Source organism: Humulus lupulus, chromosome 8, assembly GCF_963169125.1.
Source record: "Humulus lupulus chromosome 8, drHumLupu1.1, whole genome shotgun sequence".
NCBI lineage: Eukaryota > Viridiplantae > Streptophyta > Magnoliopsida > Rosales > Cannabaceae > Humulus > Humulus lupulus.
The window spans coordinates 92,137,745-92,151,898 of record NC_084800.1 but is presented as its reverse complement, the minus strand read 5'-3'; the positions used below and the strand labels follow the sequence as shown (position 1 = coordinate 92,151,898).

Sequence of the window (14,154 nt, the reverse complement as noted above, 5' to 3'; positions counted from 1 at the left end):
AATTTGCTAGGTCCAAGGAAGGAATCTTTGTTAATCAACGTAATTATGTTCTTGATCTGCTTAAAGAGACTGGTATGCTAGAGTGTAAACCTGTTGAAACACTCATTGAACCAAATGTCAAATTGCAACCCACATAAGCTGAGAATGTGAAAGATCGGGGACGTTATCAACGTTTAGTAAGGAGACTAGCTTATCTATCACACACACGACCAGATATAGCATTCTCAGTGAGTATGGTGAGTCAGTTCATGCATGCACCTGGACCTAAACACTTCGAAGCAATCTACAAAATCTTAAGGTATCTAAAAGGAACACCTGGAAAAGGACTCATGTTTAAGTCAAGAGGCCATTTACAAATTGAGGCCTATACAGATGCAGATTGGGCTAGGAGTATAGTTGATAGAATATCTACCTCAGGTTATTGTTCATTCGTTGGAGGTAACTTAGTCACATGGCGGAGTAAAAAACAGAATGTGGTTGCCAGAAGTAGTGCTGAGGCTGAGTTTAGAGTTGTTGCTCATGGTATGTGTGAGATATTATGGATAAGAAGGTTACTTGAAGAGTTGAAGGTATCTCAAGCATCCCCTATGAAACTTTACTATGATAACAAGGCTGCTATCTCGATTGCACATCATCCAGTTCTGCATGACCGTACAAAGCATGTAAAAGTGGATAAACATTTCATCAAAGAAAAGATAGAGGAAGGCCTGATTTGCATGATTTATGTTCCAACCGAAGAGCAAGTAGCAGACATTTTTACAAAGGGATTATTCAAAAAGTAGTTTGATTTTCTGAGGAGCAAGTTGGCTATGGAAGACATCTTTACACCAGCTTAAGGGGGAGTGTTGGAGAAAATCAAACTATTTTAGGAAGTTTTCTAATTTTAGAATTATTGTTTAAAGCTGTAAAATAGCTGATTTGTTTGCTGATTTTATTTATTTTAGGAAAGTTGTTAAATATGGTGATTTGACATTAAAGTAGAATATTATTGTATTGTTTTAGGACAACATCTTATATGTGTATATATTGTATCATTCACGATTAAAATAATATATCAGAAAATTTCCTATTTTTGACTTGGTTGGCGCTAGAATAGAGAAAAAAACAACTTTATGTGATATTTAATGATAGAGAAAAAATTTAGGGTATAAATTTATATTAAGAGAAGTAGTTAAAGAGTAAAAGAAGACTAATTTAGCAATTGAAGATAATGTCCAAAGTGAGGGTGACAAATGCATATTACTAGCAAAGGTGAGGTAAAATGACTAATTGTTCAAGTTTATAAGAAAAACTTAAAAGTTGCTATATAAAGTTATTTTATGTTTAGATTCCACTAAAATGTCTCATATTTTAATATCACATTACTTCTTTAATACAATTAAAAGAAAAACTAAATAAACAAATACATAAAAAGGAATAAATTATTATTAAAGTTCATACGTCAAAGCTCTACCAATTTTACCTAGATTTTGATAATGAAGAGCACAAAGCTTGAAAATAAACTGTAGTTGTGTTGTGTATCATCTAGACTATGAGCTTTCCAAGTATATATTCTCAGTTTTTTATTCAAAATTTACACTATCTGTTACAATTGGATAACCAGGATTAAAAAGTCAAAAACAAAGAAAACTCCCTTTTCAAACAATTGACTTTTAGCTCTAGATGAGACTGAACATTTACCATTTTCACATGTATATTATTCAATTACAATTCTAAATTAGTCTCCGCAGAGCTCTAATACAACGACTACTAAAATGGTATACAGGGCGTGATTAGTCTGTTATGTATGACTAAAAATAACTCAGAAAAATGGTTAGAGCTAAGGACTTACACAATCAGTAAAAAGGAATAATTTACTGTCATTCTTCTTTACAACTACTGTTGCGTGACTGAGTTATGATGACAATGTATGCTTGTTGAGTCTCCTCTCAGCTGCTATAGCGGCTGCTGTAGAAGGTGGCAAATGTCTTAGATTATTGGCTGTTTCATCTTCATTTTCTGGTGCTGGAACAGCGGATGGTGCTGCTGCAAAAAGGGATTCAATGTCTTTTAGTGTCAAAAAGGGCTGATCTTGATTCTTTGTGTTCCCACTAATGAATGTTGTTGTGTTCCTGCTTCGATTGAGTTTATATATACTCTCCTCAACTGTGTCTTTCACCTGAAACCAAGAAAATGAATACATAATATTAAGTAGTTCATGCATGTGAATTGAGAATAAAAGGATGCATGCATGGAAAACATACTTATCATGACCCATATCAAAATCTAAACCAGGAGTATATTAGTTTTAATTTGTTATTAGCTTATGAACCAATAGTAGTAATTGAGCAAAGAGTATGAAAGGTACACATACAATGAAACGGTGAACTAGTGTCCTGTTTTCCTGCCCAATTCGGTGTACCCGACTGATTGCTTGTGCCTCTGCCGCTGGATTGAGTAGAGGCTCAACAAGAACAACATGCTGTGCTTCTAAAAGATTGAGGCCATTGGCTCCATGTTGAATTAAGAGCAACAGCACTTGAATAGATTGTTCTGGTTTTTGTGTAGGTTTCTTTTTCTTCCCTTTTGGGCTGCTCTTTTGTCCTCTAAATTCACTAATTGCAACATGTGATTTCCTGCATTTTTCAGATAATTGAAGTCAGATGCTTATATTTATTCACTCGTAACATTTTTTTTAATGACAAGTGTTGGCCAACTGTAGTCCATGTAATCAGGGTTCAGGCATATAGAAGATACAGTTATGACGCTTGATAATTATCTTACCTGCCTCCTTTCATCCGAATATAGGTAATAGAATTAGAGGTTAATGCATGTTCTATTACATCAAGGACATCATGCCAACTTGAAAAAACAAGTACTTTTGCTCTTGGATCTTTGGACTTGATCCACAATATTCTTCTTGTCACTGCTTCAATCTTGAAAAACATACCACATAATGTGAATATATAGCATTATAAACTTGCTACCAGAAATAACAAACACATTTTTTTCTCGGTAAAAAGGAGAGAGAGAGAGACTAGAATGTAGGGGTAAACACTAAAAAGTTAGTGTATAAAAAGCACTAGGGTCGAAATTCACATGATCAGTATGTGAATGATATGTACCCAATCTGACAACTAACATAGTGTATGCCCCCATGACCAAAGCATAGAATTAACTAAGTAAAAGGTGGAATTATGCTAACTCACTTGTATAATATTGGCACTTAAATCCAGTATCTATGTTTTCTAAATTCTTAAAATACAATACAAGGAATATACCTTAGTTCCATATGAACCTTGAACCACAATAGATGCCGCACTATTTTCAAGACCTTCAATTGTATGAATCATAGAAGAATTACTAGATTCACTTTGACTATCATCAACATACGCAATATTTCCGACATCAGTATGCTGTCGACAAGTAGGGCACTTTACCCACTTATCGTGAACCTTGTTATCCCGAAGTATTCTCTGTTCAGTCATTGCAAATAAACCTAATGAAATGAAATAAAAAATTACATTTAGTTTAGCATGTGCTATAGATTCTGAGAACTGAATACAGAAGTTCTTTCTCTTGGTCAATTGTCTGACATTTATTGTCTTCTACAATATACATATATATATATATATATATATTGCCTTTTGGAAATTACCGCTAATGCAAACAATATTTTGAAGAGAAATATTGAAGGTGTCAAAAGAACATACATTTACAGCACGTAATATGCCCACATTGGAAAACCATCTTTTTAGTGCTCAATGTCTCTTGACAAACTGGGCATGATTCATCAACTTTAGGTATGCATTCACTTTTCTGTTCAGTGTTAGCTGATGCAGAAGCTGCTGCTGCCTCTTCAGTTAATGAGGAGCTATTTGGACTTTCTAATGGCAGTTTCTGTTTAGCTTGCACCAAACCCTGGTTTTGATTTGAAGAGAATTAGGAGTAAGTAAAGCCAATATGAAGGAAATTTTGTATACAGCAGAGTAAATCAGAACAAGAGAATTATTCCATTATTGTTTACAATTGCTAGATTAAAGTAAAATAATAGGACACGAACACTAATTATATGGAAACACAAGACATGTACAAATCAGGCACCCACAGTTCTGCCTTTGGGCCTGAGTTCGATTATTGGAAGTCCCAATACTTCATAATGGTAAATTATACTCTAAATATGAACTGCAGAAATAATACTTGGTGTATGTACCTTTAAATAACGAAGTTTCCCTTTAATACATGATAACAAGTGCAAGGCCATGAACTTGTCACTGGAGTACTGCACGCTAGCTGAAGGTAATTCTTCTTTAGTCAAAGCATTCAAGGATTTATCATCTTCATTCACTTGTAACTGCAACCTTGTAGTAGCCATCTTGATTTCATCATGAGCTTGCAGAACTTGAGCTTGAGAAATTGCCAAAGCCCTCGCATGAGCATACTCCTTTCTCATGCCCTTAACCAGGTACAAGAATAAAAACAATTAGATATGAATAGTTAAATGCAATAATCTAACCTGAATATCCTGTAAAATCTGAGATAGCTAGCATCCAAAAAAAAAATGATCATATGATAAATGTCACAAATTCTAGTCAAATCAGTCAACCAAAGAGGAGACTTTGCCATAAGTAGCTGCTGCTAACAACAGTATTAGTAATGCAATACCTCAAGAATGTGTAGGTGCTTGGTTGCTGCTGACAAACCATCTCTTCCCAAGTGAGTCTTGCAATAACTCTTTATAACTCCAAGAACAACCTCCAATTCAGACGGAGATTTTGAAACCTACAAATCCAATACCAAAAACAACAAGTCAGAGAAGATGAGTTTCAAATTGGCACAATTCCGTCCATTATACTGTCAGGTTTATTCAGCAGGGGGTAAAGTTTTCAAAATAAATCAATCACATTTTTGCAGATGCAAATGTAAGAAAATAAATTATCAGTAATGTTCTTTTTACTTCTGAAATTTTTTGTGAGCATACCAAGAACCTTATTTTCCAAAAAGAGCAGTTACTAATGATTTTTATGTTGACAAAGTCTTTTTTTCCTCGTTATTATGAGTTGTCAACTCATTAATAGCAACAAAAACTAACTCTACTAATATACTTGGGATGAAAAAAAAATCAACCCCTGAAATATCGACAACTTTAACCCCTATATGTGTTTCATTTAGGAAAGCAAACAAAAAATATACTCTTGCCACGTGTATTATATGTAAATAAAAGTGAAGGCATCACATGAGCGGGAGTGGGAAAAGAAAAAGGTGAGTAGAGAAAAATGATCTCCAATCTAAAATAAGGAAAGTAAAGATCAGATTCTTTACTTTTGAATCATGCAATCAAGTCAACCAAATAGAGGATGTTTCAGTAAAACCAATAAGTGATGTATCTGCTTAAGGTACAAACTAAATAAATAAACTACATTACTCTGCTTCTAAGATATACAAAAGATAATATGTGTCAGGGTAACTGACCACCACTTTTTCTCGAACATCTCTTTTTCTTGATTCTTCATAATCATTGGAAGCTGATTTTGATGTTTTATTTTGCTGTGACAAATTCCAATAGAATCGATTGAGAGCAGAGTTCTTTTTCTGCAGATCTACAGCCTCTTCAGCAGATGAAATTATCCCACCATGTGCTTTATTGAGACGAAAAAGCCTTGCTTCATAATGCTGGTGAAGAGCATAAATAAGTTGATACGGATAAATGAACAAAAAAACTATATAAATCAAACTTTCAAAGTTACTTTGTTGCAAACCTGAAACAATTCGTCTAGTTCACACATAACACATGAAGGGCCATCACCATTGATCTGGCAGTTTTGACAATATCGTACGCGTTCAATATCCTCCTCCCTTGGATTTTCCATCGTCTGATCAATTTCCAAAAGTTGATCAAGTAAAACTTTCCTAGAGGCTTCCAGCAGGTCCAAACCACTCTGGATATGATACTTTAGGCCACTTATGGATCGGAAACTAGATCAAAATTATTTGATACTAATCAATGTCCATACAGAAAACTCAAAATCTATTATCAAGTTGCAATTCAAGAAAAATTCTTGTCAGGGTTACATCTATGGTTCCGAAAGAATTAATGTCCAATTTATGAGTATTAGAAAATTCCAAAAAGTGACACTGAGACTCATGGGACACATCCATTACATGTAGCTTGCAGTACATTTCTAATAACTATAAATGGTAAGTTTCTTAATTCTCAAAGATTGCCGAGTTCAGCAGGTTGAAATATATATTTATATAAATCTAAAAAACAAAAACATATTCACTTACCCAGATGGCATCTTCGAAGATCTTGAATTGTTTAGAGTTCCTGATATGGCTTCTTCAATCTTTCTGATTAAATCAAATGAAAAATCTTTGTTCTGCTCAGCATCAATAAGGGCTTCCATCCACCAATCTGAGTGTTGATTTTTTCTTTCACTGATTCCAGAACAAACCTTCAACAAATAACATTTAGTTTAAATTAAAAAAAAAAAAGGCAAAAAAAATATCAGCAGGGAGACTTCAAGTGAATTGACTTGGTATAGTTAGATGAGAAAGAATATAGTCTTAATTGATTTTACACATGGATCTGTCCCACCAAATGAGAAATCTGTAAGGATATATCACTTAACACATACGAGAAAAATATTGTGTGTTGCATGCCATAAAAATTGAGATCAAATAGTCCTTTTTGTAGCCTAATATACAGTGCTACATATTGTTCTTGTGGCCATAGTAGAGTAGACGAGATTTACCTGCATATATGACTTTTTAAATTCTTCTTGAGCACTGTAAAGTCTTGAACTAAATGCAGATAAGTATTTCTGTTTCATATTCTCGCAGGTGGATTTCAGAGATTCATCACCAGAGGAACTGCATGATGTGTGGGGTACACTATCACCTTCTAGGTTGACATTTACGGCATTTTCTTTAATGTCAAAAGTAATATCCTGTAAATTCCCAGCATCAATTGTAGAGTTGTCTTTCCTACAAACTTTCCGCCTCTTGAAAACTAGTTGCTCACACTTTTCATTGTTCTGTCTCTTGAAGACCACCCTCCCGGGGTTTACTGGTAGGTGCTCCCCATTTAGGGAACACTGTTCCAAGCATTTCGCTTCCAGTGGGAGTATCTCAGAAAGATTATGAAGAATGTGAATATTCAACAAAGGGTCCAAGCGAAAATCTTCCGCGTGCTCCTCAGCTAAAGCCAATGCTTCCTTGTATAATGATACAGCTTCAGTAGAATTTTCCTCAATTACAGCTATTCCTGCAAGCCCATTTAATGCAAGAACTAATCTCCTAAGAGCTTCTTCTCCTTCTACTTTGGTCTTATTTATGAGAACCTACAAAACAAATGACTTTTAGCAGGCAGTCCATTGGTTACAAGTGCTAGGAAATATGCTGAAGTATTTAAGATAAAAATGTAAACAACCATTAATATTTCCTCCATAGTCATAGGAGACTGGTGCAAAGAGCGAAGCCCAGAACTTCCCACTTGAGGATGGCAGCAGGCTTGACGAAGCTTCAGGAGTGTGTTCAGAAGCTTTCCAGCCTCCACATGGGTGATAAAAGGATCGGATGAACCATCAGATGCTACAGAACAGCATGAAATTACTTTAAAATCTGAAGATATCATCTCCTACTTGAAACTTTTGGTTTTAGAAACAAACTCTTGACTGATGGCGAAGCAAAAAAAACAACCTGAAACATTTCTTTTGAGAATTTCATCTTTTAAACTTTCAATGACTTCCTGAGCAACAGTTACACAAGTCTCATGTTGCCTCTGGTAAAAGTGCTCTTCAATTGGTGAGAAAGTGAGCCAAGAGGTGTACTCCTCCTGAGGAGGAAGTTGCAACTCATCTGCAACATGCACTTTTGATGAACGCCACATTATTTGTTTGAAGAATTGGTGAGTAAATTCAATGGCTCCAGCATCTCCTCTCTGCCAAAAACAATGATCAAAGTTGAGAAAATGATGTGATATATACAAACCTGGCTTTCAAATTAAGACAAGAGAAGACAGCCAAAATACACATCATTAGAAGAAAACAGAATAATAATGTGAACAGATAAGCACAGCTCACAGGAAAATAAATTAAAGTTATTGGTTTATGGGACTAGCAGCAATGTGAGTTACTGGCTTTTGACAGTACAGTATTAAAATAATTTTTTCTCAGGGCCCATCTGCATAAAAAGAAGTCAAATGATGCAGAAAGCCATTCATAAACTGAGTTTCTACCACAAAGAAAAAATTAAATGTGAGTTTTAATTTTTATTTGTTTATATTTTGTTAGACTCCAAATTCTATATCCATTTGCATATTAAAATTCCACATCTTGATGATGTCATGACTGCTTGTCACTAGCAGCTTGAAAGAAAATTTTCAAAGACAGATAAGTTCTTACTTCCACTATGTAGTACACAATGGATTTCCCATACACAAATCAATCCTAACATTATAACCTTGAATCTCCCCTCTTGCCTATATGAAGTACGCACTTCATAACATGTAGTTAACCATAATTTATTTAAAAGCTTAATAAAAAATAAAGAGGAAGCTTAAAAAACATAATAAAACCTTCTTTAAATTCTCTTATTGGTTAATTTCAAAGACATAACAAACACTGTCCAACTGGTTAATTAATAATTCTGTACTCCAAGTTATTATCAAGTTTCCCAAGTCTATAGTCACATATAAATTTGAAGACCAAAGCCGACAGACAGAAAAAGTTCAAATGAGCTTGTTTAAGTAATTGACACGTCCTTTAAAAAAAAAGTAATTGACATGTGACGACTTCTAAGCGAACTTGTAAATAAGAATATAAAAAATTGAATATGTGTAATTCAGTACTCCATATAAGACTTATTAATGTTTTCTAGAAATCATAACCTAAAACCATCATCAGTCTGCTACCTGATATGGATCTCGCATAACTTCAATCCACCATCTAGAAACATCAAAAGGACTAGCTTTGAGAAACCGAAGAAGCCCATATAGGTCATCAAGTTTGCGTTGTATGGGGGTCCCTGTTATGCACCAGCGGTACTTAGCGTGTAAGCGTAATGCCATTTCTGTCGCAGAAGTCGCATTACTCTCCACCATTTGGGCCTCATCCAAACAAACCCGCCACCATAATATCCTTGTCAAATAAGTAGGAATAACTGGGTACCTACAATAAATGAGCTGCCAATGTCTTGAAAACTTTCATATCCATCAAACTTTTTTTTCATTTTGGGGGAGGGAGGATTAAAAAAACAAAATCTATTAAAGAAAAACCTTACAAAATGCTATACTAAATTGCCACAATCATCCATACCCAAAATAAAACCTACGATAAGTCTATAACAGTTGCATTATAAAATTTCTACATCCATGGAATGATATTTATAAGACAAACCTAACACGAATAAGCAACATTTAAACTATTTGCTATTTTACGACCAAAAGAACTATATATTCCCAGAAAATTGTTCTGCGCTACAATTTTACATTATAGAAGATCCTTGCAAACTTTATTTCAAACTTTAGCCCCCACATTATTGTAGAAGCATATTTTGAGAAACTAAATTTTAAGGAAAAATGTCAGAAGTTCTGAAAGAACCTCTTTTGAAATCTCATGATGCGCCTATCCCCTTCGTGCCTATCTGAATCATGTGACAGATCCTCCTTAAGTGTGTCATAGGTTGTTAAGACAATGTCAGCACTGACAAGTTCATTGATGTCAATTATAGACTTATTTGAAAGAGATGTGTCCCGCACTCCTTCGTAGATATAAGTTTTCAAGGAACCTGGGCGGGTATGGCTGTGGCGACAAATAATAGCAAACTTGTCAGTGTCATAGCAAATACATTACGAGAAATATTAGAAGTAACAGAATCCTGAAACAATTTAAAAATGAAATATCATCTTTTTTTATTTATTAATAAGATATATTATGGGAACTTAAACCTCACACCACTCACATACACTCACCTCCCCAACCACTTATGTTAGTCTCAAATGACTTGGCATTGGTTAGATCAATAAGATTCTAAAAAGAACTATAACTAAGCAATTAATATCCAGAGCATTTACAATCAGGATTGTTGAATATTTTTCCTTATGAACTAAAGAAACGAAATATCAAGAAATTAGTAAAGAACTGTAACAAAAAACTTATACTCCTTATTTGGATTTCAAGAACTGTAACTAAGTAATTAATATACAGAGCATTTACAATCAGGAGTGTTGAATATTTTTTCTTTTGAATTAAAGAAACTAAACATCAAAAAATTGGTAAAGAACTGTAACAACCAATTTATACTCCTTATCTGGATTTCAATTTCTGCAGTAAGTATTCACTGGATTTTTTAAGAGATCATCAAAGTGGTAACGGAAAACTCAAATAAATCACGCCACTTTATGTCTCTGTTTTTTTCATACAATACAATTAAAGGTTTGCCTCACAAGAGTTGTTGACAATGTTTGCAATATGTAATTGATACAATTTCCATTATGAGCAAATGTGAATTTTGACCATTTAATCAAATGCATTAGAAAGTCAATGTCTTAGCAGATACAAAAATAAGAATAAAAAAGGAACCAATCCAGGGAAGTTCAGAAACATTAGCCAAACCAAATTAACATCAAGCCAGATAAAAAGTCAAATTTAGTCTTTTAGAAGTGATATCTCTAAATGCAGGATACTAGCATAGTGTAAAAAGAAGAGATACCGTATGATTTCAGCATGCCACTGGGGCAATATAGGAGCAGGGCACACTATGAGAGTGGCGCCAGTAGCTACAGGAGAGTCAGTAGCTTGTATCAGTTCTGAACAAGGCGGACATATATACTCTCCATCTCTTTCTACTATTGTGGTTGCATTCTTCTTTCTCTTGTTAGCTGACGATCTCTCTTGATGTCTTTGTCCATCAGAAACTTCTCTGGATTTTACATTTTTTCCTCTAGACGAATAACCAACACACTCCGCATGTTGCCATGCATCACATACGTCACACTGTACCCATATTCCTTTATATCTCCAATTTTCGCTCACAGCTCCACATACACACTCCACACGCTCCTTCTTCAATCTTCTAAGACATATGGTAGCTTGGGATTCAGTATCAAGCAAGAGGCTGTCTTCAGATGCTCCATTGCGGTGCGCAAAGATGCAAGCAAGCAGTTCAACAGTTTTCCCCAAACCCATTTCATCTACAGTAGTGGCCAGGGAAAAAAATGGTCAAAGAAGTTGGAGAACTATCAATCTACTTTAGTAATACGGCTATTTCTGGGCATTGACAAGCAAAACCTTTCAGCTTAATCATTAAACCAAAGAGAAGAAATATTGTGATCCTTAAATTTCCCTCGATGCACCGGCAAAGCCAACAATTTTGAAGAAAAGTAAAGCAGCAAATTAATAACAAAACAAGCATAGAAGAACTCCGACCAGTGATGCCAATTTAGTGTGTAATGTTACTCTGGTGCATCATTGTGTCCAAATTATTTGTCGATGCTCCACAACAATGAATGTCAACACACACCGCATATCGAGTGGCTTGCATGACGTTTGAGTGATTTGTAAAAGACTACGAAGTTCTACACATATTTATTAAAATGCTGCTCTTAAAACTACAAAATCCATTTTGAGAGTCATACTAATAAAACTACAGCACTCTACCAAGCTGGAATCTAAACCTAATAGTGTAACTAAATACATTCACCTGATATTTACAACAACATGATAACTAGCAAGCATAAGTATTGTGGGATTATAAGATTACCAGCAAGAATACCACCAAAAACGTATGCTGAAGATGACACAGGCTGCAACGACATGTTTCCACTGAAGATGATCCATTAGCATATCAACAAGCATATTTGAAAATAAATGTATACATATGCTACCTAGATATATTTCTATATGTATGTGTGTGAGCGCATATAGAGAAAGTGGGAGGGCGGAAGAGGAAGGGAGAAAGCTACCAGGATGAGCACACAAAAGAAAAAATTTAATTCTTTATTTGTCTCATTAACTTCCACACCCTTATGAGAAGGCCATACCTGAATGGGTTGTAAAACATTTTTGAATGAGTATTCAGAAATTCGACAGGCAAACATAGAGGGGAAGAAAACTTGCTTTCTCCACTTCTCAGTGTGCTTTGTAAACCTCCTTTCTCTCGTTGCACCATCCAGTAAGCAGCCCGGCGTTGATATGGTCTCAACTCAGGAAGCAAATCAGGAAAGTCTTCCTCAAGCATTGCATCTGTTCTACACAGAAATCACACCAGCGGCTTTCACACAAGGATTCAAAGAGAAAAAATATATTGAATTCTGAAAAGAGAAAATGGCTCCTTATCAACACGTATACAAAATCTTGACAATGAAAAATCCTGATACTCACTTTGGAGGCTTAATGGCTTCATAAAACCCAACAACATCAAACCTTCCACTTTTCTTAGGGTTGGAATTTGCATCAGCTATCTCTGTATGCACATCAAAATCCATTTCTGCACATTTTCTGATGCCATATCGAGCCTCTGAAGTAACCACTTCTGGACGCAACCATGCCATGGCATTCATTATACTCTTCTTCCATATCTCCCTTGTATTATCAAGAAGTGACTTGCAAGCATCAAAAGAACTTCTAAGCATCTCCACTCTCATCCTGAGCGATGTCGTATCATTTGACAGTCCAACCTCCATAAGTGGCCTCAATGTCATAAACTTCAAACTTGTCAAATGAACAAGACCAGTTATTCCCTCATCACACCCATCAAAACTGCCTGATAAAATCACTGAGCAAGCTCCCGTCTCCTCCATGGCAGGTTTCTCAATTAACTCAAGAAATATATCTGTTGAGGATAAAATAGGCCAATGGCCTAACTTTATTCGATCAACATACTTGTTCACATTGCATAATCGAAACCTTAACGAATACTTCTCATCCCCAAAAAACTCTGCACTCAATTCATGACCGGAAAATCCATCTCTGAAATTCAAATTCATCAGAACAACTTCGGAAATATCAAGGTGGTCGTCCAAAATCCAACCAGACCGATCAACTTCAACGAAATAAGGCTCTTCAACTTCATTCTTATTTGCTTCCCCAGAATTTAAAGATCTCTTTCTTTCCAATTCTGTCTGCTCAGCAGTCTCATTACTATTCAAAACTATCCCAACAGAACGATGCGGCTTGCTCTTCCTTCTACCCATTATAACTACAGCCGAAAAAATAAGTAATTATATACTTTTATGAAAATTCAACGATAACCCACATCGTAACCATCATCAAATACAAAGCTTAACATGGATTTTACATGTGAAAAAGCAATTTAAGATGGTATACTAGTAAACCCAGATAAGAAATTTCACAATTTAGAGAATACGAAACTTAAATTATGGACGAACGTAAGTTTAACACAGTGGAAAGAAACCAAGAACAATAATACCACCACAATTTATAGCAGTTGCAATATATTGCAGAATTTTACTATAAGGATTCAGAAAAGAAAGTGAATAGGAGCAAAAGAACGTGAAAATATCTTACTTTGTGTGATTTCGAATCAAGAGCAGGGAATGGGGCTACTCTCTCGACTGCCGAAAATGAAACTTGAAATTCACGCGCCACCACACGTTATCTGAACAGTTTGCAGAAAAACGGGGGATAAATATTTCCGTTACTTGAGCTTGAAGTGGGATTTGGGAAGTAGGAAAAAACAATATACGAGAAAGGCAAACATATAAGGGGAGAATTGCTGCAAAAAAAATATGTAATGATGTTTAATGTTTGCAACACAAATACTTTAATTGATATTTTAATACAAATTTTGGAGTTATATATGTATGTAAAAAATTTGACCATTAAACTACTCAAGTTACAATTCTCTCACTTAAATACCTATATAAATTTTTTTACGGCAAAACTAAATTTTCACTTAAATACTTTAATTGATAGTCCTTCTTGTTAAGTCTCTTAAAACACACGGCAAAAGGTAATCTCCAATTCATCTAAAATATTAAAAAAAATTATTTTAATTTCTAAAGTTTAATTTTTAAATATTTTAAAAATAATTAAAAATTCAGAAAAAATAAAATAAAATATTTTAAATTCCAAAAAATTAACACACCTATTTTTAAAACTAAAAACATTAATTTAATGAAAAATCTAAATAAAATCATAAAAATTTCATTTT

At 34.6% G+C, this 14,154-nt stretch overlaps 1 protein-coding gene across 3 annotated transcripts; it reads right to left on the bottom strand.

Moving 5' to 3' along the window:
- Positions 1–1,634: 1,634 nt before the first annotated feature.
- Positions 1,635–13,745, bottom strand: LOC133798119 (uncharacterized). 3 transcript variants are annotated; one of them, XM_062236316.1, is made up of 20 exons: positions 13,509–13,745; positions 12,363–13,179; positions 12,023–12,229; positions 11,743–11,804; positions 10,693–11,173; positions 9,582–9,782; positions 8,894–9,149; positions 7,681–7,921; positions 7,412–7,572; positions 6,735–7,322; positions 6,268–6,434; positions 5,739–5,955; positions 5,452–5,652; positions 4,645–4,761; positions 4,193–4,435; positions 3,693–3,900; positions 3,261–3,478; positions 2,764–2,915; positions 2,354–2,615; positions 1,635–2,158 (listed from the first exon to the last, which is right to left on the bottom strand). In XM_062236316.1, exons 2-20 carry the CDS (start codon positions 13,172–13,174, stop codon positions 1,895–1,897), a joined length of 5,058 nt encoding a protein of 1,685 aa, XP_062092300.1. In that variant the 5' UTR covers positions 13,175–13,179; positions 13,509–13,745; the 3' UTR covers positions 1,635–1,894. The 3 variants fall into 3 exon arrangements, with proteins under 3 accessions (XP_062092300.1, XP_062092301.1, XP_062092302.1); XM_062236317.1 differs by lacking the exons at positions 1,635–2,158; positions 2,764–2,915 and having other exon boundaries at positions 2,428–2,615; XM_062236318.1 differs by lacking the exons at positions 1,635–2,158; positions 2,354–2,615; positions 2,764–2,915 and having other exon boundaries at positions 3,327–3,455.
- Between the last annotated feature and the right edge of the window lie 409 nt (positions 13,746–14,154).